At 51.5% G+C, this 24739-nt stretch overlaps 2 protein-coding genes across 12 annotated transcripts in view; one reads left to right on the forward strand and one right to left on the reverse strand.

Annotated features, from left to right (window-relative positions):
* Positions 1-17512, forward strand: part of VGLL4 (vestigial like family member 4) — a 148048-nt gene extending 130536 nt beyond the window's left edge. For all 9 annotated transcript variants that reach the window (XM_054729423.1, XM_028127376.2, XM_054729425.1 and 6 more), the window contains 3 exons: positions 8523-8745; positions 14192-14312; positions 14751-17512. In XM_054729423.1, the coding sequence (XP_054585398.1) occupies positions 8523-8745; positions 14192-14312; positions 14751-15025 (619 nt within the window). In that variant the 3' untranslated portion in view covers positions 15026-17512. The remainder of the gene's footprint in view (positions 1-8522; positions 8746-14191; positions 14313-14750) is intronic.
* Positions 17513-17973: 461 nt separating this feature from the next.
* The window catches only part of ATG7 (autophagy related 7), a 320218-nt gene continuing 313452 nt past the window's right edge, over positions 17974-24739 (reverse strand). For all 3 annotated transcript variants that reach the window (XM_054708192.1, XM_054708191.1, XM_028127347.2), the window contains one exon: positions 17974-18397. In XM_054708192.1, the coding sequence (XP_054564167.1) occupies positions 18365-18397 (33 nt within the window). In that variant the 3' untranslated portion in view covers positions 17974-18364. The remainder of the gene's footprint in view (positions 18398-24739) is intronic.

Here is a 24739-nt window from a genome sequence, read left to right on the forward strand (position 1 = left end):
CTAAAATCCGGTCACAGCGCTCTGTCTCCCAGGCTCACGTTTGGGTTATCTAGAGCTTTACCTGAGTGACCACCTGTGGCTCCCGATGGCGGGCCAGGGCTCCTGGGCGCCCCTGGAGCCTCGAGCACCTCTGCGCGGTGATGGCGCTGGAGGAAAGCGGCGGCCCCTTCCCCTGGAGCTCCTTCCGGACTCTGGAAGGAGGGCAGGTGTGGCGCTGGGTAGGGCCGAACTGCCGGAGGGACGAGGGAGGTCGAGGCTGGGGGCTGCATGGACACGTTATGCTACGTCAGGGCCCCTCGCTCTGGAGAGCGCTTCTTTCGGGAGCCCTTGACTCAGGTACGGAGAAGAGGCCACGCCAGCTGTGCGGTTCCTCTCACTGTCCCGTCTTGTCGACTCGCCCTCCGGCACCGCAGAAATGGGCTATTTCTGAAACCAGGGCAGGCAGTTTCGGCAGGAGAGGAAGGGCTGGCGTGATTTGAGGCCCCACCCCACCACCCACCAGCCACGTGACTCTGGGCTGAGTGTCTGGGTCCCCTTCCCTCCACGCACCACGGGAATGGCGGCGGGCACTTCCGAGGTTTGGCCCGAGCATTGGATGAATGCGGTGGTCAGTACTCACCGGTGGCGTATGGTCTCGGGGTATTTGTTATCAGTGGGTCCATGGGTGCAGGAATAGTAATAAAAAATCTGCCGGTCCATTCATTCACTCATTCATTCACTCATTCACTCGTGCATCCAAAATGGTCTTGAGTCAAAAGGCTTTGGAGGATAACTTGGCTGACAAGCTGCTTCCTTCTTGTGTGTAGGGAGGGGTGGGATGCCTTTTCCTGGCTTCTGCATTGCTCTTGCAGGAGAAGTCGGGGGGTGGGGGGAGGTGGGGGCGGGCAGCTGGCCCTCCAGCGTCTGATTGGCAGGCCAGGCCTCACACGCTGGTCTCCACTCCTGTTGTCTTCTCTGGGTGCTTCTCGATGGCAGGCATGCAAGGCAGGGACCCCCGAGGGCCAGTGGGTCTTAGGGACCTCGTTGAAAATGTCCAGAGGAAGATCGAACTGTTTTGGTAGCGGGGCAGGATTAATACAAATACGGTAGGAAACACACGGTGTGGACAGTATCAATCAATGTACACAGCAATGGGGGGGCGGGGCGTGGAAATTGTATTAGTTTTCTGGGCTCCCACGACAAGGTACCGCAGTGTGAGTGGTTTAAATAGAAACGTGTTGTCTCTCCGCTCCGGGGGCTGGGAGCCCGGGGTCAGGGTGTCAGCAGGTTGTTTTCCTCCGGGGACTGAGGGAGGCTCTGTTCAGGCCTCGCCTTCTGGTGGCCTCAGGCCTTCCTTGGCTCAACGATAGCGTTCTCCCTGTGTCCTTACATCCTCTTCCCCCTGTACCTGCCGGTCGCTCTGTCCAAATGGCTGCTCTTTATAAGGACACCGATCCTATTGGGTGAGGGTCTGCCCGAATGACCTCATCTTAACTTGATTATCTGCACTGACTCTGTTTACCAATAAGACCCCATTTGCAGGCAGGAAGTTAGGACTTCAGCATCTTTGGGGGGACATAGTTCAACCCATAACAAGTTAAAGGTAATTCAAAGAAGAAAGTAGAATGGCTAATGTATGAACAGATCCTCAGCCACGCTGGTAACGTCTAGGTACCCACCCAAGCGGCATTCAGAAACCTTGCAGCAGGCACAGGAGACAGGCACAGGGATGTAAACGTGGAGCTGTGTACATGTACAGTAAGGCTGTGCAAACACCTCACGGGGGGAGGGGTGGATAAATAAATGGTGGGGTGCTCATATGAAGGAATACTGTATAGCAGCAAAGTAAGATGGATAAACTAGATCTCTAGTCAGATCATGGGTAGGGCCCCCAAACCAGGTGAGGGGCGGGGTGGGGGCGAGCATGGTTGTAAAGCAATACATAAGTGTGATGCCGTGAGTTTAAAATGTGCTATGTGTTATTTATAGACATATTTACGTATAGGAAGAATGTCCCCAATACTGGACAGCAGGTACATCGGGGGTGAGGGGTGGGAGAGGGGCTGCGGTGGTCTCCGCCTGTTCTGCTGCTTTGATCACTGCCGGTCTTTCCTTTAGGAGGAAAGAAAAGGCCTGAAGCAGATAGGACAGCGCGGTTTCCCTTGTCAGCTCTGCGTGGTGGGCACATAGGTCTTTGTAGTTCCCTCAACTTCTCTCTTGAGAGGGGAAGGTGCAGAAGAAAGGCTTTGGAATCAGTCCCATATAAATTAGAATCCTTGTACCTCAGATAAGTTACTCAGCCTCTCTGAACCTCAGTTTACTCATCTATAAAATGGGTGTGAAGATACGTATTTTGCATTCTTCTTTTGGACACTGCTTTCTAAGGGCAGTATTGCAATGGTATGTGCTTTTCTCACCGGGACTGCAGGTCACGTCACGTGTTTGAGCAAATGAGGTGTTGCTTAGTTCCGTGTGGCTGATTTTTTGAAATCTGAATTAGCAGAAAGGGGGTGCTGCCTTTGCTGGGAGTTAATGGGGGGCATCTGACTTGGGGGGATAGCTGTGGCAACAGTGTTTGCCAGTTGCAGTGTCCCTCACACTCAGGTTGGGTTCCCTCGAGCCTTTGATGGTGGCAGGGTGTGAGGTGTGACGGTTTTCTTGATTATTTGAGATTAAGCCATGATAGTTGTCTTACCCAACACAGTCTTTCTCTGCCCTTAAGGGGAAGGCAGTCTCTCCCCGCTTTTCACTGCTGACCAGGATGTGCGAGTCTTGGAAGCCGAGAGCCAGCCCCTGGGTCGCTCCGTGCCTTTGGGACACCATGGATGCGAGTGCTTCCCGACTTTCTCCTGCCCGTGACACGCAGCCTGCCATTTCCCAGCCCCTCCACATGCAACCGGCCTCTGTACTCAGGGCTGCCCCCCACCTCCCGTCCGGAATGGGCACCGAGGAGGGATGAGACTGGACCAGGATGCCTTGGAGACAAACCAAGAGCCTTCTTGGTTGGCCAAGCAGCAGTGACGTATCCTGCTCACAAGGAGAAAGAAGGGGGTGATGCGTGCATCCCGTGAGTGTGAAGCTTGGACAAGCTGGGGGACATCTAGAAGTGGGGGGAGGAAAACAAAAGCTGGAGAAGGTAGTTAAGGGAGGAAACAGCTCACTACCACTGATGCCTAATGTTTAAATGTTCCCTAAACACTGCTTTTTCAGAAAAAGAAGTCTTTCCTGCTGGGAATTTCCTCTGAAATGTCCTTAATTCCCTTTTCATTCACCACAGAGGCTGTTACCTGGACCCAGCATAGTACCTGTACTTCAATAATTCACGTATTCAATGAATAGTTGTGAACACACCTGCTGTGTGCTCAGTTTTGTGCCCGGCACTGGGGAGGGACAGAGCTTGCAGACCTGGGCCTCCAGGGTGTCCGGTCCAGCTGGGGCGGCTGGACTGCCCCTGGGGACAGCTCCACGGAGCTGGCTGATGAAGACAGTAAGGCGACACAGCTCACTGGGGGGGTGCCTTGGGGGCTGGTGCCTTCACATACACACCCAGGGTTCTCACTGTTAACGATCCCTGCAGTTTGGGGGGGGGGGGGGTCAGGAAGGCGTCATGGGGCTTGGGGTGAGAATGGCTGAATGGCAGGAGACATCCTGCCTCCATCTGGATCTGAGGCTAAGTGTTCATTTTCTGCACCTTGGTCCTCTGTTCTATAAACCTGGGCAGGGCACCTACCCGATGCACACCATAAACCTGAGGACTCTGTAAGTAGGGGCCGTGGGGATGCTTTTTATTTTTAACTAGAGGCCTGGTGCATGAAATTCGTGCACGGGTAGGGTCCCTAGGCCTGGCCAGCGATCAGGGCCAATTGGGCCCTTCCAGCTGCCGGCCGGGGACTTCCTTCATTCTGCGCTGCCCTCCTGGTCTCCCGGTCAAACTCCTGAGGGGACACTTTGCATGTTAGCCTTTTAAATATATACTAGAGGCCCAGTGCACGAAATTTGTGCACGGGTAGGGTCCCTAACAGCTGCTGCCACTGGCTGGGGCCTCTCTTCCCCCGGCTGCCTGCCACTGCCACCGGCTGGGACAGGGCTGGCCGGGGGGAGGGGCCATGGGCGGTTGGCTGACCGGCCCCGCCCCCTGATCGAACTCCCGGTCAAGGGGCAATTTGCATGTTAGGCTTTTATTATATAGGATAGATTTTAAAATTTGTTACTATTTTTAATTGTGGTAAAGTATGCATGCCATGTTAGCCATTTTCAGCCACACTTCAGTGGCATGAAGTATATTCTCTGAGGGACTTTTTAAAAATTAAAGGTGCTTTAAGAACTTTGATATTATTAGTGTTGGACTGTGAAGGTTTGTGACTCTCCTGAGGTTCCCAACAGGCAGATGCCGTGGGAGGAGGAAGGGGGCCTGGGTTGGTTGGAGGGAGGACTGGCATGGCTGTGACCGCCCAGGGCCCCTGCTCCCAGACCTTCGTTCACCGCTGCCAGGTGTGGTCTGGGATCGGGCAGGAGCACTGTCTTCTCATGGGTGTTCTATGCATTCCGGGGCCTGGTGTGGGGCCCGACTGGCTCCTGCTTCATTCACCTGGGCCGAGGGAGCTGTCCCGAGACGGCCAGGTGCCTGCCGCACGGGACCCACGGGATCCCAGAATATTTCCTTGAAAGCACTAAGTAAAACCTCTCCTATGCATATCCCCTCTGCTGTCGGACAAATTCAGACTCACGTTGGTTTAGTTCAGTGGTCGGCAAACTCATTAGTCAACAGAGCCAAATATCAACAGTACAACGATTGAAATTTCTTTTGAGATCCAAATTTTTTAAACTTAAACTTCTTCTAACGCCACTTCTTCAAAATAGACTCGCCCAGGCCGTGGTATTTTGTGGAAAAGCCACTCTCAAGGGGCCAAAGAGCCGCATGTGGCTCGCGAGCCGCAGTTTGCCGACCACGGGTTTAGTTAATAGCCGTCCATAGTTAATGGAGTTCCACTAAGGCCCGAGCATGTTGACGCTGTAGTGCCTTCCCGTGGGTTTGCTTTCGACCCAGAGCTCCGGAGTGTAAGGGCAGGAATCTCGTCCTGTGAGGATCCAGTGGGTGCAGCAAACTTCATGTGACGGAGTCTTTCAGCTTCACGCGTGGACGCCGGTTGACTTTCCCCAGACACTGTACACATGTCTGGTTTCTTGGCTCCGAGAGGTAGCCTGTGGCTGCATTCCCTGGAGCACTCTGTCACGGAGGGCAGTGTGATGGGGTCTTCTTCCTTCCCACCTTTGTACTTTGACCCCCTCCCTTTCCATTTTCTCTCCTAAAACTGTTGGCCGTGGAGATGGCCTCCCAGGATGAGTGTGAGGTCCCAGGAGGGGCCAGGGTGCCCTGGAGCCGCAGTGACACCATGGCGCTGGGTGTCCAGCCACCCATGAGCCCTTGAGGCCCTACCGGGGCTGAGGCCGTGTTTTCCCGGAGGCCCTCGGGCCCCCAGGCAGGAAGCGTGTGGTTTGGGTCTGCTGGCCGTGGAGCACATGATGCTCTGGGAGGCAGCGGAGCCCGGGGTATGATTCACTCGGGGGGTGGAGGAGGGGCATGGAAAACAATGTCTGTCTTTAAGCTCCAGGAACTAGGAAAATGAGCTGGAAATGTGAGTAATGTATAATTTTACTAAAATTAACCAGCGAGTTCTTCAGACGTTTTCTTTCTGTGTTCCGCAGCGTTGTCTGCTCCACGATGCCCCACTGCGTCATGCTTTTGGCTGGCCGTGTTTCTGGTTTGCGTCCCCCAGCGTCCCTTTTCCCGCTCCCCCGCGCGGCGTGGGCGCAGAGCGCAAGTGGCAGCTGCGAGCGTGGCACTGCCCCGCCGGCTGTGTGCCCTGGGACCCCTCACTGCTGCCTTCGGGCATCCCTTTCCCGTGGACGTGGTTACCGACCCTGGGCCTCTCCGTCCAGTGACTCTCCAGCCTCCTGCCCGCTTCCCTGGCACGCACCCTCTCTCCTGTACCCCCCGAGGCGTAGTGCTGTGTCTTGCTTTCTGTAACTGTCACAGAATAGGAGCTCAGTTAACACTGGTTGCATATACTGGAGTCTGAATCAGACAGAGGAGAATGCTGACTGAGAAGCCCATTAATCTATCCCCTGACTCATTAAATGGCCTTCAGAAACTACATTTTTGGGGTCGGGGATGGGAGAGAAGATTGTGTCAGGGAAGCAATTTACATATCTTGTGAAACATACAATTTTACTTGATCCAAATTTAGAAGGAAACTTTTAAAATTTATTTTTAACTACAGTTGACATTTAATATTCTTTTGTACTAGTTTTTAGGTATACAGCATAGTGCTTAGACTATCATATAATTTAAGAAGTGTGTGCATAGTGAAGAAATCATTGATGGTGTGCTGAGGGCTCTATTAAAGGTTTACATGGGGCACTTTGGAATCCAGGGCATAGCACCGAGGGCTGCAGACACACTTGGCTGTGTGCGCACACGCACATGTGTGTGTATGTTGGGGAAGGGGGGCATAGAGGATATACAGTCAGAGACATGGCAAGCAGACTATTGTAACTACTGAGCATGACCTTGTCAGCATGAAACCCAGATAAGGATGGAAACGTGGTCAGGACCAGAGTGGGACGGGCCTAGGAGGCCACTGACGTGCAGCTAAGGGCTTGATATGTTCGGTCGGGTCTGCTTATAAAAAGAGAGCACTGAAATGAGTACAAATAAAACAGAAAATCTGGATAAGGTTGGGCATATTGTCTCAGTGTCAATAGTGTGGTATCATACTATAGTTTTGCCAGATGTCACCATTGGGAAAACTGGATAAAGGATACATGTGACTCTGAAGTTTAAAACAGCATGCCTGGCTCAGCTGGTGTGGCTCCATGTTTGAGCATTGACCCAGGAACCAAGAGATCAAGGTTCGATTCCTGGTGAGGGCACTTGCCCGGGTTGCGGGCTCATGAAAAAGACAGCTGATCAGTGTATCCCTCTCCCTTCCCATCTCTCTAAAAAAATCAGTAAAATAAAACACACAAAGAAAAACAGCATGCCTGTCTCTCTCCCCGCTTCCTCCCCATGTGTGTATATAAAATACTAACCCATTGGATCACATTCAGCCAGTTGGGGCGGCAGTGGGCTGTGCTGCCTCCTTCTCTGGGTTTCTTTCCTAGTGTGCGAGCCCAGGCTTCAGTGCCATAAGTAGGGTGTGCTCTGACCACACGGTGTGGCTCAGTTGCTTGGAGCGTAGCCCCGTGCACTGGAAGGTCTCGGGTTTGACTCCCAGTCGGGACATATCCTGGGTACAGTCGGCAACCAGATCGATATGTCCCCCCCCCACACATACACCCCTCTCCTCCGCTGAGGCAAGAGGATGTCTACTTTCAAGTGCTGAAGCCATTTGCATTTCTTAAAGAAAAGTCGCTGAAGTCATTATCCACCACATTTTTGGTTAAAAGAGGCGCTCATTTATCATGAAGAAAAGATTGCTCTGGCAGCAGGAGAACATGGTGGGTTGAAGGGGCCGAGACGGGAACAGCGTTTGTGGTCTTCTGTCGGCCCTGCCTTACCATCACCTGGGCTGTGCATTCTCTAACAGCTGCAACATAGGATGTTGCCTTAGACTAGACCAGTGGTCGGCAAACTCATTAGTCAACAGAGCCAAATATCAACAGTACAACGATTGAAATTTCTGTTTAGAGCCAAATTTTTAAACTTCTTCTAATGCCACTTCTTCAAAATAGACTCGCCCAGGCCGTGGTGTTTTGTGGAAGAGCCACACTCGGGGCCAAAGAGCCGCATGTGGCTCGAGCCGCAGTTTGCCGACCACGGGACTAGACCCACCAGATGGCGGGGGAGGGGGTGTTTACCATCCTGTCCACGTTCCACACAGCACCTGCCACGCGCTCAGCGTATCGCTGAGGCCTCTGAGCGCCAGTCGGCCTTTCCTAATGTACTGGCGCTTGCTGGTGAATTCCGGTTTTAGGAGCCGCGTGCAGGCCCTCCTTTCAGACAAGCCTGCAGGTGCGCACACCATGAGCCAGAGCAGACGCCACTGCTTCTCGGCCAGCATCCTTGGCCCAGCGGCGTGGCTGCTCTGAGTCTTGGTTCTGCATCTGGAAAGCGGGCAGGCACGGCATCCTCCTCTCAGTGCTGTTCAGGTCCGTGGAACAGGACCGGGCACATAGAGGCATTTTGGTACCTCTGAGTTACCATTCTGGTCTTCATCCTTATAAATGGCTTTGAGCACCCAGGTTAGTTCGTTAGACTCTGAGAAAGTGGAGTTTTTGTAGAAAGACTCGGATAGGCACGTGGCCTGCGTGGTCAGGCTGCTGAGCAGGCTCCAGGCACCGAGGGGCATTGTAGTCACCCCGACCCGGGTTAGCGTCCTGGTCGGTGAGCTGTTTGACCTGAGCCTCAGAAAATGGGGGTGATGATGATACGATACTTGTCCACAGCAACGTGAAGAAGTAAATAAAATAATCTGAACTGCTTGGCACGTGGCCATTCACAAGATGCAGGCATTCCCATCTGAGCGGTTCCTCTTTCTCAGGAACAAGACTGCCAACGGAGACTGCCGGAAAGACCCCCGGGAGCGGAGCCGCAGCCCCATCGAGCGGGCCGTGGCCCCCACCGTGAGCCTGCACGGCAACCACCTGTACGCGTCCCTCCCCAGCCTCAGCATGGAGCAGCCCCTCGCACTGACCAAGAACAGCATGGACGCCAGCAGGCCGGCGGGCATCTCGCCCACGCTGACCCCGGTGGAGCGGCAGCAGGTATGCCAGTGCAGCGGGGTTTGGGCTGGCGGCCAGCAGTGGGTTCGGGGCTTGGGGCCTGAGGGCTGGGTGGAGAGCACCGAGCAGAGGCCGTGAGGGAAGTGGGAAGAGATGGTGGGTAAGTCCATCCTCAGCCGTGGCTCTGCACTGGGGCCAAGGGAGCCGCAGCAGCGACAGCCAGAGGGATCCTTTTACCAAACACCACCTCACATTTTAGTGCCTGCCTGCACCTGCGGGGCCTCGCCTCTTAGACTCATTGCCGTGGACGAGGTGTTGAATGTCTCTGGGGTTTAGTTTCTTTGCACAGACCAGGCTGGTCTAGATTAGGTGTGTTTTCAGCTGTCTTCCTGGTGGGTCTGTCTCTCTTAGGATCAGTGTGATTGGCCCTAATGGCAACCATACATTTGTCCATCACAAGCCCCGTGGGTGCTTTGCTTTGGGCTGGAATCCTAGGAAGTCAGTGGTCACAATGGCTATTAGCTCGTGCTGGTCAGAAACCTGTGATTGGAGATAGGATGCTTTTCATTCAGGAAAATTATAGCTTAATACAGTTTGCCTGGTAGGAAAATATCTAAAAAATGGGGTCCCTGAGGAAATCTTACCTAATAAAATGGTAATATGTAAATTACCATCACTCCGCTACGCCCAGGATTGGGCCAGAGGGAGGCGCAGGGGGCGGGACTCAGGGTGGCCTGGGTGGCCTATTGGGCCGGCGGGACGCTGAGCTTGCATTGCCAGCAGCGGCGCGAGCTCAGCATCTGCGCCATGGCTGTGCTGCGGCACAGAAGGGGCCTCTGGGGCAGCGAGCTCACGTCCCGCCACGGACCATCAAAAGCATGGGAGCTGGGTGCCTGTCTGCCCCGGCACCAGGCCTTTCAGAAGCCTCCGCCGAGCCAGAGGCTTCTGAAAGGCCTGGTGCACCAGCGGACAGGCACCCAGCTCCACTGCGATCGAAAGCAAAAGCATGTAGGGGACCCTACACGTGCATGATTCAATCATGCACTGGGCTTCTAGTACATAATAAAAGGAGTCATTAGCATTGGGATTTGGGATCACTGCATGAGCCCATGGCCCTTCCCTCTGAACCTCTGGGGTCTGTAACATAGTAGGTCCTCAGACAGTGCTTGCTGAGACCGACGGACGTGAGCGGAGGCTGTGCTATGGGCAGGAGGCGGCCAGGCCCCAGCTTCCCACTCGCCGATGGGTCCCTCCAGCACACGACCGAGGCTCTCCTCTCCCTGCCCGAGGCCCAGCCAGCACTGCCTGGTACGTTTCTGGTTTGGTCAGTGACGACTGCTAGTGGGCAGGCCCAGGAGAGGTGGTGCTGGGGCCTACGCTTCCCACCTTGGAGCCCGACATCATTGTCCCATGTGTTTCATTCATTCATTTAACAAAACTGGTAGATACCTACTAGGCTGCAGGGCGTGTGCTGGAAGCTAGTGAAGCAAAACGTGGCATCACAGTTTTAGTCTGGAAGAGCTAGGTAATCAAATAACTAAACGGTGGTATTTTAACTATTAATGTGCCAATGAACACCCACTTATTCTTATAAGAACAGGGGGCCAAGTTACCACTGCCCTTCATTAATTGAACATTATTAAGGGCTGACCACGCCTCAGGCATTCCACATAGCTCCGAAGATACAGAGCATGTCCCAACGGAAAGAGCTCACGGTCCAGGGAGGGAAATGTGTGAGCAGAGGTCGGCTTTTTAGGGTGAAGGGCCACAGTGGAGGTGGTTTAGCGTAGAAGGAATTTATTTCTAGGCTCCAGGGAATGCAGCCCTCTGGCCACAGCCACTGCTGCAGGGGTTCCTCGGGGAGGGGGTTGGGGGTTCACGGGAAAGTCCGTCTCTGAGCCGAGGTGGCTGGGGGAGGAAGCTCCAGTGCCTCCTGGAAAACAGGGCAGGCCCTCGGTAGACCCTGCCTGCCCTTCAGCGTTTGTGAAGGAAGGCTTTCGAGGATCTTCTGGTTGGTTTTCAGTCACAGTTGCTTTGTGGAAAGTGCACTCCTGGATGGAGTGACTGGCTGCTGTCCTTACCGTGGTCTCGCCAGCCCTATCCTAAAACGTGCCTGCTGCCCACTCCAGCAGAGGTCCCCACCCGTCAGCTGTGCTGTGGGGCTGGTGAGCAGGTTTTCTAGGAGTGGGAACCTTGAGTTCCCATCTTGTTCCCATGGGAGTCCTGGCCAGTGGCCACTGAACAAGCCAACAGCTTTCCTGGGATGGGCACAGGGGCTCTGGCTTCCCCAACATGGTGGCCACTGACCCAAGCTTTGCTTTAAGGTTCGGGTTAGTGGCAAAGAGGTTCTCAGTCTGCCTTCCACCTTGACTGCTGGTCAACACGTTTTGTCCACATAACCATTCCTTGAGCTCTTCCTGGACGGTCCGCCGCAGCCTGGGCTTCTGCTCGGACACTCACTGAGCCCCGTGCCAGGCGCTGAGCTGAGGAGAGATGAGGGGCCTGTGCCTGTTCCCAGCAGCTCAGAGGCACCCGTCCCTGTCCAGGAGCTCCGTTTCCTTTGTGAGCAGTCAGGATGGCTGCTGTGGGGCGGCGTGCGTGGCCCCTGCAGCTCTGAGCAAGGGAAGGCAGGTGAGGCGGGCCTTCCGGAGCAGTAGAGCGCGGGTGGCAGGCAGGACTGGCTGTGCGGGAAGCCTTCCTCCCTGCGTTGGAAAGTGTGACTCAGAACTCTGGGAACTGGGGCTGGAAAGTTCCCCGGGGGAGGCTGCAGAAAGTGTCACCCCACTTTATGGCTTGGTAATGGCAACTCTGAGGATATGGAGTGTTCTAAAGAAAGGTACAAAAGTGACCGAGAGAGTGGCCTGGAGGGCAACAGCAAACAAGGAGAGACAGGATAAGGGTAAATATTAAAACCTAAGGCACAGTGTGCCTCCAACTGTACTCATAGGGACGCTCTTTCCCTAGGGCAGCCAGAGCCGAGGGGAGTGGGGGGCATAAGGGGTGAATGGAGCTGAGTGACGCCCCGCTAGGAGGAGCCGTGTTCTCTCCTGGAATGGCCTTTCCAGCCTTTGGACAGCACCGGCATAAGGGCTGGATGTCGGCTTCATTCCTCAGTCTAAGCTTCCTAAATCCATCCTGTGACACTGCATTTCTTCATCTTCTAAGTCGCTTCCCCCAAACACATCCCTACTTCCTGACATTTGCGTTGGTCAGGATTCTGGTTGCAAAGAACAAACCTATCGAACTTAACTTGCAGCACAAGAGGAAGGGAGTTTTCCTGGGAGGGTCATGGGTACAGCCAGGCTGAGGAAGGAAGGGCTGGCCCTTGCCTGGGAGGGCAGGAGAGGACACAGGACTCCCCTTCCTCCCCTGGCCCCGTGCCTGTCTGGGTCTCTGCATCCTCTCCTCTGAGAGACGCACATGGCCAGCCCAGCGTGGCTGCCCACAGCCCTGAGATCAACTTGAATCTCTTATGAGTCAGGCTTAAAAGCTGGCCTCCAGCCTGGATCAGATTTCCAACCTGGCCAACGGGCAAGGCCACTTACGAACCTGCCTTAGCCCTACCTGTAGATGGAGGGCACATTCCCGAGAGGGAAGGGGAGCGACCGTGGGCTCAGGGATTAAACAGACCCTTCGAGAGGTGGGCTCCGGCTGCAGGCTGTCCTCCAGGTGCGGTCCGAGCAGCACCTGGTGAGCAGGGCTCCACACCCTTCATCCCAGCAGGTGCGTCCTCCAGCCCCTCGTCAGGTGCTGTTGGTCCGGTTTCCCAGGGGAACAGTGGGAGTGGAGGAAGCACCTGCTGCAGGCCCTGCCGGAGGAGTGCCTCTCGCCCAGGTCTGCCTGGCCTCAGAACCACGCTCTCACCTGGGCCTTTTCTGCCCCACATGTGACTGGTGGTTCCATCCCTATTGCTGAGGAGTCATGCTCTTAATAAAAATGCTAAATTCTCCCCTCACATGCTGCAGCTCAGCCATGTCTTGCCCCATCTGGGGTGTAATTTCTTGCTAGACACAAACCCAGGCCCTTATTTTAATCCCAGTTCCTAGTAGATCCAAATCTTTATCCCAGAACATGTTTTTGTCCTCTCTTTTTTTTTTTTTTTTTTTTTGAGCAAGGAAATGTTTATTGCTCGAGAAGACCTAATACAAGAAGATGGGAGAACTAATTCTTAAATCCATCTTAGGAGAGTGCAAAATTCAGGTGTTTTATATATCGGGGGTGGGGGCGGGTTGGGACTGTAGGCAGGCAGGCACAGAAAAGGGGTCCAAGGAAATACCTGACATTTCTAAATCTCTTTGCTCTTGGACGACCCCTCTGATCTAAGTCTAGTTCTGGAGTCATCGTCACTTTGCATATTCCCACCTCGTCAGCCTTGTTCATTCCCAGTGGGAAGGTTTGATGTGGATCTGTGTACTGGCTGCTGGCGGACTCCTGAAAGGGAAGCTGGGTGGACGAGCCCGATCCCCTTCTGTCGACACTGCTCTCATCACTGGGCCTTTTGGGGTGACCCTTCAACCAGTTCCTCACTGGTTGTCTCGGAACCCAGTGCACATCTTCGTGTGTCTTGTCCTCGGGGCTAACGGGAGATACCTTTCCTGGTGGAACCTAAGAAGCGCGGTGCGGTTCAGACGCTTTCTGCCCCAGGTCCTGCACCACAGCCTGGGGATCCAGAAACTCGCTGTGGTCCCCGCTCTGAAGTGGGCGTGGTCTAGAGGAGGAGGCAGGTGTTGGTGTCATACGGGTGCACCTGGAAGGGCAGCTTTAACTTGCTGAATCGGGGTGGGGTGGGGTGATAGTGATGGTATTTGAGCCGGGTTTTAGAGGAGGAGTGGTTTGCCAGGCAGCGTGGCTGTCCTGGGGAAGGAAAGCATCAGCGCAGTGGATTGGGAGAGGGGTGATATGCACGTAATTCATCTACGCGTGTGTGTTTCCTGCATTTGTCTCCATTTGTGTGGTCCTAGTAAAAACCCACTTGAGCTGACTTTGGCCTAAGCAGAAACCAAGTGTGTGAAAGGCACAGGGACCATTCAGAGAGCCTCTGGGGAAGAGTGGCACATACTGAGAAGGCAGGGCCGCTCGCTGCTCCAAGAGCCTCAACATGGGTTCCTCAACCGCAGGAGCACCGGAGGCCCCTCACGCACCCTTGGAGACTCCCTCCCTCTGGATTCGCTGCTGTCTGCACTGACTCCACTTTTGAAGTAGGAGGCTGCAGACGGGAGGGACTTAGGTTTGCCTTCAGTCAGGAGGGGCTCTCAGCAGAATGGTGGACGGTGCTGGTGAGGCCCGTATGCAGGAGCTGGGGTGGACAAAGGGGGGGATGTGGTGGCACTTGGCTCTCAGGCAGGTCAAGGGCCCAGCTGTGGGGTGGGAGGGATGCGCTCTGCCTGAACTGTGACAGGTGTCGAAGGACTGGGGGCTTGGGCTGGGGAAGCAGAACCGCTTCTGTGTTCCCAAGGCCGAGCTGACACCAGCCCCCTTCTCTCCCCAGAACCGGCCTTCAGTGATCACCTGCGCCTCCGCCAGTGCCCGCAACTGCAACCTCTCCCACTGTCCGATCGCGCACAGCGGCTGCGTGGCCGGGCCGGCCAGCTACCGGAGGGCCCCGAGCTGTAAGTGTCCCTGGGGTGGGGGGGGGGGCGGGGGGGCTCAGCTTCCTCAGTCAACACGCCCTCATGTGGGGTTTGCTTCCTCCCCATCTCATGCTGTAGACGGGAACCTCTGGGTGTCCTGGAGCTGATTTCTAGTTGAGATGGGAAAAGTGGGATTTTTGGAGCACATATGCTCCTGGCATTGTGCCTGGCGTGGGTGGGAAGGAGGGAAGACACACATTGGCCCTGACCTGCAGGCTCTCTCTCTAGTTGGGGTAAAAATAGGTTCTGCCATCCCCTACTGCCACATTCTCTCTCTGAACTAGTAGCTAGCCCTGAGCGGCAGGCGTAACGCCAGGTTACAGGTTCAGAGGCGTGTGCCCCAATGCCCAGCTAAGCTGGTGGAGATGGGCCCTCTGCCCCAGATCCCAGCCCTGACTGCTGTCCTCTCCCCCACAGCCGCCGCCACCACCTGTGACCCCGTGGTGGAGGAGCATTTCCGCAGGAGCTTGGGCAAGAACTACAAGGAGCCTGAGCCGGCTCCCAACTCGGTGTCCATCACGGGCTCCGTGGACGACCACTTTGCCAAAGCCCTGGGAGACACGTGGCTTCAGATCAAGGCGGCCAAGGACGGCGCATCCAGCAGCCCCGAGTCGGCCTCGCGCAGGGGCCAGCCCGCCAGCCCCTCTGCCCACATGGTCAGCCACAGTCACTCCCCCTCTGTGGTCTCCTGAAGAGAGCACCGTCCTCCAGCAAGACGTCGATCTGCATGGTTTGCCTGAGCTTTGAACAGTCAGTTCTTAAAAAAAAAAAACAGGAAAAAAAATTCATGGGAGTGGGGTGGGGGGAAGGGAAGGGATGGTTTATTTGCAAAAACCATGTCGGGAATTTTGTTCTGTTTTTGTGCTTGCTTGGTATTCGTACGCCAGGGCCCTCAAACATGATAGTAGGAACGGCGTGTGGAACATCTGTCTCATGTAGCATCCTAACTTCCTGCCTCAGTTACCAAAGAAACCTCTGATGCAGGTCTGCTGCCCGACAGGGTCGGGACTCCATGGCGCGCACTTTCTCAGTCACAAGCCATGACATTGGTGACCCAAATGCTTTGTGCTTTTCCATGTGCTTCTTGAGGCCGGGTGTGTGTGGCTTAGCTTCCGTGGCTTGTTCGGTCCAGCTCACGTGTGTGTGCGTCTACTTGAAGAGAACAGAGGACTCTTGTGTCTGATTTGCACTATTGGAGGAGGACTAGAGTTGCCTGCTTGACAACTTTATGTGAGATGCTAGTACTCTGAGGGCAAACTGCTGAAAACAAAGGGTTTAAGGATGACATTTCTGACCATTTGTATTTTTGTTTTTTTAAATTTAGACTAGACAGCTTTGGAAGGGGAAGTCTCATACCGGTTATAGGTCTTTCTCTCTAGATTTCAGGTGCTTGCAACTGGACTGCAGACTCCACCAATCACGGGCATTTTACTTTTTCTAAACACTGCAGTTTGTTAGGCTAGAGCTGGGGTTCCGTAGTGCTTTAAACATGATGCATGTTTTAAAGGAGAAAAATAGCTGGTTTCTATTAATTGTATAGACAGTAAACACAAACCTTAATACTAGCTTCTGTTCAGAATTAGTTTATTTTTGTCAGTTACAGTCCTAGATATACTTACTGCTGGTACAGTTGTACTCTAAGATTTGTATTTGATATTCACGTTACTCCCTAGTAGTGGGGCCATGTGGCCCCTGGCAGGCCCTGGGACGGGCAGTCGAGTCGCTGGTCAGCCGTGGTGTAGGATGCTGGAGTTTTTGCTGCAGGCTGACAGCATCATTTATTTTTTGCATCCCTGTCTGCTTATTATTGCTCCCAGGGGGGTTGGGAGTAGTGTCTTCCAACTTTCTTCTGTGCAGAAACTGCCCCCTTTAACTCTCTTGGCTAAACAGCAGATTACTGACAATCTGTGATATGCTATTTTGTGTGCTTCCTCGTACGCTGGGGCCAAGGCAGTATACATTCCTCTGACTTTATACAGTTATTACTGCATTTATTATCGTTTGCTATAGTAATAGCTACTAACTAGAAATTAGATGAAGAAGAAAGCATGACAGACACAGCTGTGGATGTTCAACAGCTGCTCCTCTTTTCAGTAAACGCATGTGTCTATCCCCCTGCCCCTCCACCGGGCTACATTCCAGCCTCGCTCACTGGAGGGTTTAAGAAGTCACCTGGCCAGGTGATGCTGGCATGACCACCTCACCTGCAAGGCATTGTGGACTCCCAGGAGCCCTCCAGGCTGGTTTTCAGCATGAGAAAATTACAGGTGAGCTGGTCCATTTTGAAAACTGGCACCGGGTGAAAAGGTCGGAGGATTGGCTCTTGCTGTGGTCACAGGGTGGCTGCAGGCCTTTGAAAAGGCGAAGGGAAAGCCCTGTCCTCTCGCCCCTGCACACATTTCACTCCCACTTAACTGGGCTTCCAGGCTTTCGCATCCAGGCCCCTGTATTTTCTGTAGGAAAAACTGTTGAGAACACTTTTTTTATATAGGTAACTTTAAGACCATCATTACGCTGTGCGTAAAGAATGTACAGAGAAATTTGTAGGTATTTTTTGAAGAACAATTAATTTGTTAATGATATGTAGCTATTTAATTTTTCCCTTTCCTATTGTAATCATTCATAATTTTTTGTTTGGAAAAAAAAAGTTGATCTTTTTTTTGTCGTAGATTTGTCTGTAAAAGTGCAGGAACACAGTTATTCTATGAGAACACTGCATCTGCCTTAATAGCCACTAGTTTGTTACCGCTACAGGCTACTGAGCATCGCCACAGGAAACAACCCACTGCCAGCGGGCTCTGTGAAGACGGCTCCTCGTACAGCCGTCCGCTCGGGGAGGGGCAGGGGTGTGGCAGCTGGGTCCCTGTGCGCTGGCCTATCTGGGATAGGCAGTATCCGGAGGGGCCTCAGCAGACGGGAAAGCAGGAAACCAAACATTTCATTGGGAAGGGACACACTCCCCGGCTGCAGGAGGAGCTCGGTGAGGGTCTTCACAGAGCCACGCCATCCGCAGTGCGTTCTGACAGTTCTCTCCATGTTTGTAAATCTGTAATATACCATTCTCTGTGGCCTGTTTTTCCTGGAAGAAGAAGAAGAAAAAAAAAGGTTTGGCAGGCCATCTTTTTTTTGTACTTAAAAGTAGCCTTAAGAACAATAATAAAGTGCTCTTAAACCACGGACTGTACGTGTGACCTTGGTCCTGGAGGAACGGTATCAGGACTTTGCTGTGAGGCCCGGGGGGGGCGGGGGAGGTGCTTAGCAACACTGCACCTGTCTACAGAGGTGCCCCTGTTTATGCCCCACATAGGCTAGAAAACTGGAATTTTAACTGAGAATCATCACTGAAAACCTAACCTCCAGAAATCCTACTCTTCCTAGAGAGTCAGTTTCAGACTGCATTTTGACTTTGGTTCCAGGCCCGAGATTAAAGATGAGACCACAAGGATGAGAAGTTTCCACACCCACTCTGGGTGCCACAGGTATGCAGACTCAGGATAAAGATCAGGCAGAACCCATCTGAACTCTCACCGCCTGCTGGACATCTGGCCACAGACGGAGGCAGATACACGGCGGGCACCACCAAGGACCCCGGGGTTGGGGAGGGCAGGGACGGGGTTTGCAGTGCAGCCCCACAGTGGACTCTAGAAGAAGGAGACCATTTATTTAGTCTTTGTTAGGGCAACTCTCTGCCTGTCCTCATTGCCACCCCATGGGGGCCAAGGTGGAAAGGATCCTAGGGAGCCTAACAAACACGAGAAAAAAAGAACTGCTCGTGGAGGGAGCCTCGCCCCAGGTTGATGGCAATGCCAAGGTTATTATTTAGCTCAGAACTGGCAGGGTCATGAATCAGAAACGAAGAACGCCAGAAGCTCCTGGGCAGCGAAGGGAAGGCCCCAGTCCTCAAGGTACGGAGAGGAAGGAACGAAAGGTGGGGGGATGCAGGGCCCACAGTCACCGGTCGTAGGCGGCAGTCCTGCTCGGGCCACTGTGAGCTCCCCAGCAGGCAGCAGTTGGCCACTGAGGGTGGGCTGTCAGACGGTCTCATCGTCACTCATGTCCCAGATCTGCATGGAGAAGGGGAGACAGTCAGCAGAGTGTTCAGATGTCAAGCTAAAGGGACAATGGCTCCCACTTGCAGGTGACATGCCATGTGCCTCAACTCCTTTGTCACTAAGAGATTGACACCTCCGTTTCTTGTATAATGAAACCACGTCTCAGAGAAGTGAAGTCAGTTGCCTAAGAGATCTCTGGTAACTGAACCAGTGGCTGAGTTGGGGGGAAGAACAAGCTGGGATTTGGCCCCGGGGAGTGCAGACGCCTCCTCAGCATCTCCTGCAGAGCTGCCATCCCTGCCCCAGGCAGTCCCCACTCACTCCTGTTTCTGTGGCCCTGACCAGGAGCCAGATCATCTTGTCTCCTTAATGGCTGCCTTCTTTCTGTCCACCTGCTCTCTGGAAGGTAAGCTCCCTGAGGGTAGGATTCGGGCTGTGCACACACTTCCTACCTCTGCAGGCTCCCACCCTGTGATCCAGGTGCCAACTGGACTGAAAACCACAGGCCCAGACAAACGCTAAAGAACTGGCTGCCCCTTAAGAGTCAGCCTTTTCCCCACCAGCCCCAGTGGGCGCTTGGGGCAGGACAGTGGAGACAGCCAGATCCTGCCTGTCCCTTAGTGTGTGTCCTTGGAGAGCCTGAGTCTGACCTGGGGTGGGGCGAGATGTGAACATGGGGAAAATAGGATCCCCAAAGAAATGAGAAAAGGTGGGGGAAGGCCTGGCCCACGGGCCAGCACAGAGGTCCCTGGGCTCCTCGTAGCCTGGACTCCCTAGGGGGCTGGTCCCTGAACTTACGCCTTCAGACTTTCAGAATTCCTAGAACTGGTTGCAAAAGGCCACCTCAACGTTAGCTGAACCGAGAGAAGGAACATCGTGTTTACATGAGGCTGGCCCGGGGAGACGGGGAGGCCCGGCCAAGGTAAATATCAACACCAGCTTGGCTTTCAAAGGCAAGGATGTGGAAAGTAAATAGAGAAGGAAATTTCCTCTCTCTGGAGGATCCAGCAGCCCGGCTGAGAGCTAGTCGATGTGCCTCTCACATCCCCTATCTTTACACATGTCTTACTGTCCAAGGACACTGGGATGAGGCTGCAATGCCAACGTCCAGATGCCTGCGGGAGCAACCTGAGTGTGGCCAGACAGGCCTTGCCCTTCTCTGGGCCCAGCTCATCCTCAGTATGGCTTGAAGACTCTTGGACCTGCCTCCTGGGGTGGGACTCAGTGGTAGGAGGCGGGGTGCTGCACTTAGGATCCTATAGGTCTGACCATCTGAGCAGGCAGACTTGCCACCAAAGGGTTCACCAGGGGAATTCATTCTTTATGTCATTCAATAAACACACATTTATGGAGCCTCTCCCTGTGCCACGAACTATGCAGACGGGTTGCAATAGTCCTTCCTTCACTCCTCACAATAGTCTGTGAGGTGCAGATAGAAACAAGCTCAAGCGAGGTAAGGCACCTTGCCTAGGATCATACAGCAAGTAAGCTGCAGAGCTGGGGGCATAGGTGTGTGGGAAAAGGTTATGTGAACAAAAAGGGCTGCCTGGACTGCCTGCAGGACTGGAATAGGCTGCATGGAGGAGGGGGCCTTGACCTTCTATGACCTCTCGCCCAGCCTCCTGGGAAGCCACCAGCCAGGGCTGGGCAGAGTCCTTATCAATGAGCAATGCCCTCTGCAGATGGGCAGGTGAGGTTGCTCACAGGACTCTGGGGACCCAGGGCAGGGCTGTATGGGAAAGCAGGAGCTGCCATTCATTGTATTGGATCGCAGCTGTGAAGAAGGGTCCTTGGCACCCAGCCCTGCCTCTGGGAGGCCCAGGCTGTGTAGGGGTGGGACTTTACAGAAGGGGTGGAAGATGGGTTTTTACATAACTGCTCTGGTATTTTGCAGAATGAGTTCCCTGGGCCTACAATGGGTTTCACCACTAGGGCAGCCAGTCCTTTTCCTATGGGCTGGGCTTGGAAGGCAGTAGCAGCCTTGATTTTAAGTTTCTAGAAACTTCAGCCTTGACAAATACTGGATGATCTCACTTACATATGGAATCTAAAAGAACCGAACTCAGAACCAGAGAGTAGGTGAGTGGGGTTGCTGGGAGGTGTGGGGAGTGGGGAGAGATGTTGGTCAAAGGGCACAAATTTGCAGTTACAAGAGGGATTAGTTGTGGAAATCTAATGTACAGCATGGGGACTACAGTTAACACTGTATTGTATACTTCACATTTGCTAAGAGAGTAGATCTTAGAGTTCCTACCACACACACCAAAGTAACTAGGTAGATATCCTACTGAATGGGAAAATATATAACTGATAAGGGGTTAATAACCAAAATATATTAAGAAACTCCTGTAACTCAACAACAAAAAAACTACAATCTTATAAAAATATGGGCAGTGGACATGAAAAAGCATTTCTCCAAAGAAAACATACAGATGACCAAAAGACATGAAAAGATGCTCAATATCACTAATCATCAGGGAAATGCAAATCAAAACGACGAGATATACCACCTCACACATGTCAGAAAAGCTATTACCAAAAAATCAACAAATAATGTATTGTCATGAATGTGGAGACTGAAAATTGGTGTGGCCATTATGGAAAACAACATGTAGAGTCCTCAGAAAACTAAAAATAGGTCTATCAGATGACCTAGCAATCCCACTTGTGGGTATTTATCCAAAGAAAATAAACACTAATTTGAAAAGATATATGCATCCCTGTGTTCACTGCAGCATTATTTACAACTAGAGGCCCAGTGCCTGAAATTCGTGGAGCGGGGGGTGTCCCTCAGCACAGCCTGCACCCTCTCCAATCTGGGACATCCCTCTCACAATCCAGGACTGCTGGCTCCCAACCGCTTGCCTGCCTCTGCCCGATTGCCCCTAACCATTCCCCTGCCAGCCTGATCGACGCCTAACTGCTCCCCGGCTGATCCGATTGCCCCTAACTGCCCTCCCCTGCCGTCCTGGTCACCCCTAACTGCCCTCCACTGCAGGCCTGGTCCCTGCAACTGCCCTCCTCTGCTGGCCTGGTCACCCCTAACTGCCCAACTGCCCTCCCCTGCAGGCCATCTTGTGTCCACATAGGGGCAGCTATCTTTGACCACATGGGGTGGCCATCTTGTGTCTTGGAGTGACAGTCAATTTGCATATTACTTTTATTAGATAGGTTGCTTCCATATATTGGCTATCCTAAGTGTCTGTCAATAGATGAATGGATAAAGATGTGATATAGCCCTAGCTGGTTTGGCTCAGTGGATAAGAGCATCAGCCTGCAGACTGAAGGGTCATGGGTTCGATTCCAGTCAAGGGCACGTGCCTGGGTTGCGGGCTCGATCCCCAGTAGGGGCATGCAGGAGGCAGCCAATCAATGATTCTCATAATTGAGGTTTCTATCTCTCACTCTCTAAAATCAATAAAAATAAATAAAACAGGGCCAGAGCCTGGATTAAAAAAACACACAGATGTTATATCTATAATAATAAAAGCTTAATATGCTAATTACACTGGATGTCCTTCCGGACAAAGCCAGGGCTGCGAGGAAAGCTGGTGCTGGCAGCCAGGGAAAGGCCTCTTGCACAAATTTCATGCATTGGGCCTCTAGTGAGGGTGAGTGTGTGTGTGATGGAACATTATACAGCAATAAAAAAAGGAATGAAGTCTTGCCATTTGCAGCAACATGGATGTACCTAAAGGGTATTATACTAAGTGAAATAAGTCAGAGAAGGACAAATACCATATGGTTTCACTTATAAAACGAAACATACAGACTCATAGAAACAAAAGGAAAGGGTGTCAGAGGGGATAGATGATGGGGATTATAGTCAGTAATATTGTGATAAATATTTATTGTGGCAGGTGATTACTAGAATTAGTGAGGTGATCACATACAGAAATGTAAAATTACGATATTATACACCTGAAATCAGTATAACTAATACAATATTTTATGCCAACTATGCTTAAATAAAATTTTAAAAAAGTGAGGTGAGGGATGTGTTAACTTGATTGTGAGAATCATTTCACAATGTAGATAATCATTTCATAATGTATATTAAATCTTCACATTGTACAATCTACATATATATAATTTTTATCAGTTATTCCTCAATGAAGCTGAGGGAGAAAAAGGTGGGGACTGAGATCTGTCTGCTCCCTACTAAATCCACCTAGCACCTGGCGGAGGAAGGGCCCAGTGAGTGTCATCTTAATGAATTAACCACAAATTATAGAAAAACATCCAGTTAGGAATGTAATGAAAGAGAAGAAGCCATTCACTATAAGAGCCATGAAAAAGATAAACTACTAGGGAATAGACCTAACATGAAATACACAGCATATATATGAAAAAAACAAAACAAAAACCAACTCTTCAAAAACATTACATAGGTGAATTCCTTTATAACAGCCTCACAAGATTATGAAAAGTGAACAAAAAACTACCCCCTGTTTATGCATAGGAAGACTCAACATCAATCAAGATGTCAACTTTTCCCAAGTTAATATCTAAATTTAATACAAGATCAATTTCAAAAAACAAAGTATCTTTTCTGGAACTAGACAAGCAAGTTCTAAAGTTTATGTGAGAAAAAATAAGCAAGAATATTTAGGAAAACCTTGAAAAGAAGAGCAATGGGGAGGTTCCCCTACCATATGTTTTATGTCATGAAGTCTGTAATTAAGAGGATTGTGTCAGCATGAGCAGATAGTTGGGCCAATGGAACAAAATAACTCCAGAAACAATAGAATGTCCATCTACATTATGGAAATTTAATACTTTAATGATAAAGGTCTGGGGAATGTGACCTCAAATCATTAGAAAAAAATGGACTTTTTAATAGATGATATGGGGATAAGTAAATATTATTTGCAAAATGATAAAACTTATTCTATGCTTATACTGAACATCAGAACAAACTCCAAATGGAACATTGATCTAAATATAAAAAGTAAAATCATACAAATATTAGATGCAACACATAGGTGAATTCCTTTATAGCCTGGGAGTGGGAAGCACATAACCTAAAATCTAAAAGCAATAAAACCAGATATACTGGACTGTGTAAAAATATACATGTGCAATTTTGCATGAAGAAAACACTATAAGCAAAGCCTAAAAGAGAAACTCACTGGGAGAAAACACTGTAACATACCATAAAAGGCTAATGTCCCTAATATATAAATAGCTCTTAAAAATCAGTAACAGAAAGCCCAATAAACTGATTTTTGAAAAGCAGGCCAAAGACATCAACAGTTCACAGAAAAAAATATAGGCAGATGGCCCTTAAACTTAAGAAAGGATGTTCAACCTTAATCAGAATAAGAGATACGTTAAAATTCCTTAGGACACACAAAAAAATACCAGAAAATTTGAGACTTCACAAAAATAAAAACTGGTCTCTGAAAGACACTACTATGAAAATGAAAAAGTAAACCACAGACTAGGAGAAAATATCCATACTGTATATAAAAAGATTTTTTATCCAAAATATATGAAAAAACTTACAGTTTAATATATAAAGGGCTAAGTGTCTGTCCATCCAACGGTAGCTATAACACACACTGACCACCAGGGGGCAGACACTCAACGCAGGAGCTGCCATGACAGGCACTGGCCATTTAAAAATAAATGGTACCGTGGACCTGGTGCCGACAAACCAACACTTGGCTTCCCCCAAGTGGGACACAGGCCCCACCATTACCCTGGAGCAACACCCCACCAAATCGCAGCCAACAGACCCCATGGCGCAAAATACTGCCCACAGCCCAGCCCAGCCCAGCCTGGAAACGGTCGCTGTGGGCGTGCCAGGTAATGACATCACGTAGCAACACCCAGCTTCCTCTCCCTAGCGACTAGCCTCCTTGGAGTTTCTTTAGCCCAGGAACACGACTTGCTTTATAGCCAGGTGCAAACACTTTACATTGTAACCAAATGTCTGTGAAGTGTTTTCCCATGCCTCATCTCATTTGACCCTCACAGAAGTCCTGGAGTAGGTAGATGGGAGACTTGGTAGAATCCTATTTTCTTTTCATTATCAAGATGTGAATAGCAATATTAAAATATTTCTTCTAATTAATTTCCTTTCAGTGTACACGAATCTGTGCACCAGGACACCAGTAGCTTAATAAAAGAGACAACCTGATTTTGTTTTTTTTGGTCTGAATAGACACTTCACACAAGAGGAACTACAGTGGCCAATAAGAACCTAAAAATATGTTCAGCATCCTTTGTCCTGGGGGGAGGGGATGGAATGCAAATCTAAATCACAGAGACAGCACACTCCACCTTCTAGAATGGCCAAAATGAAAAAGGCTGGGAACTAACACACTGCTGTTAGTGGGAATGTTAACT

Source organism: Eptesicus fuscus, chromosome 18, assembly GCF_027574615.1.
Source record: "Eptesicus fuscus isolate TK198812 chromosome 18, DD_ASM_mEF_20220401, whole genome shotgun sequence".
NCBI classification, from domain to species: domain Eukaryota; kingdom Metazoa; phylum Chordata; class Mammalia; order Chiroptera; family Vespertilionidae; genus Eptesicus; species Eptesicus fuscus.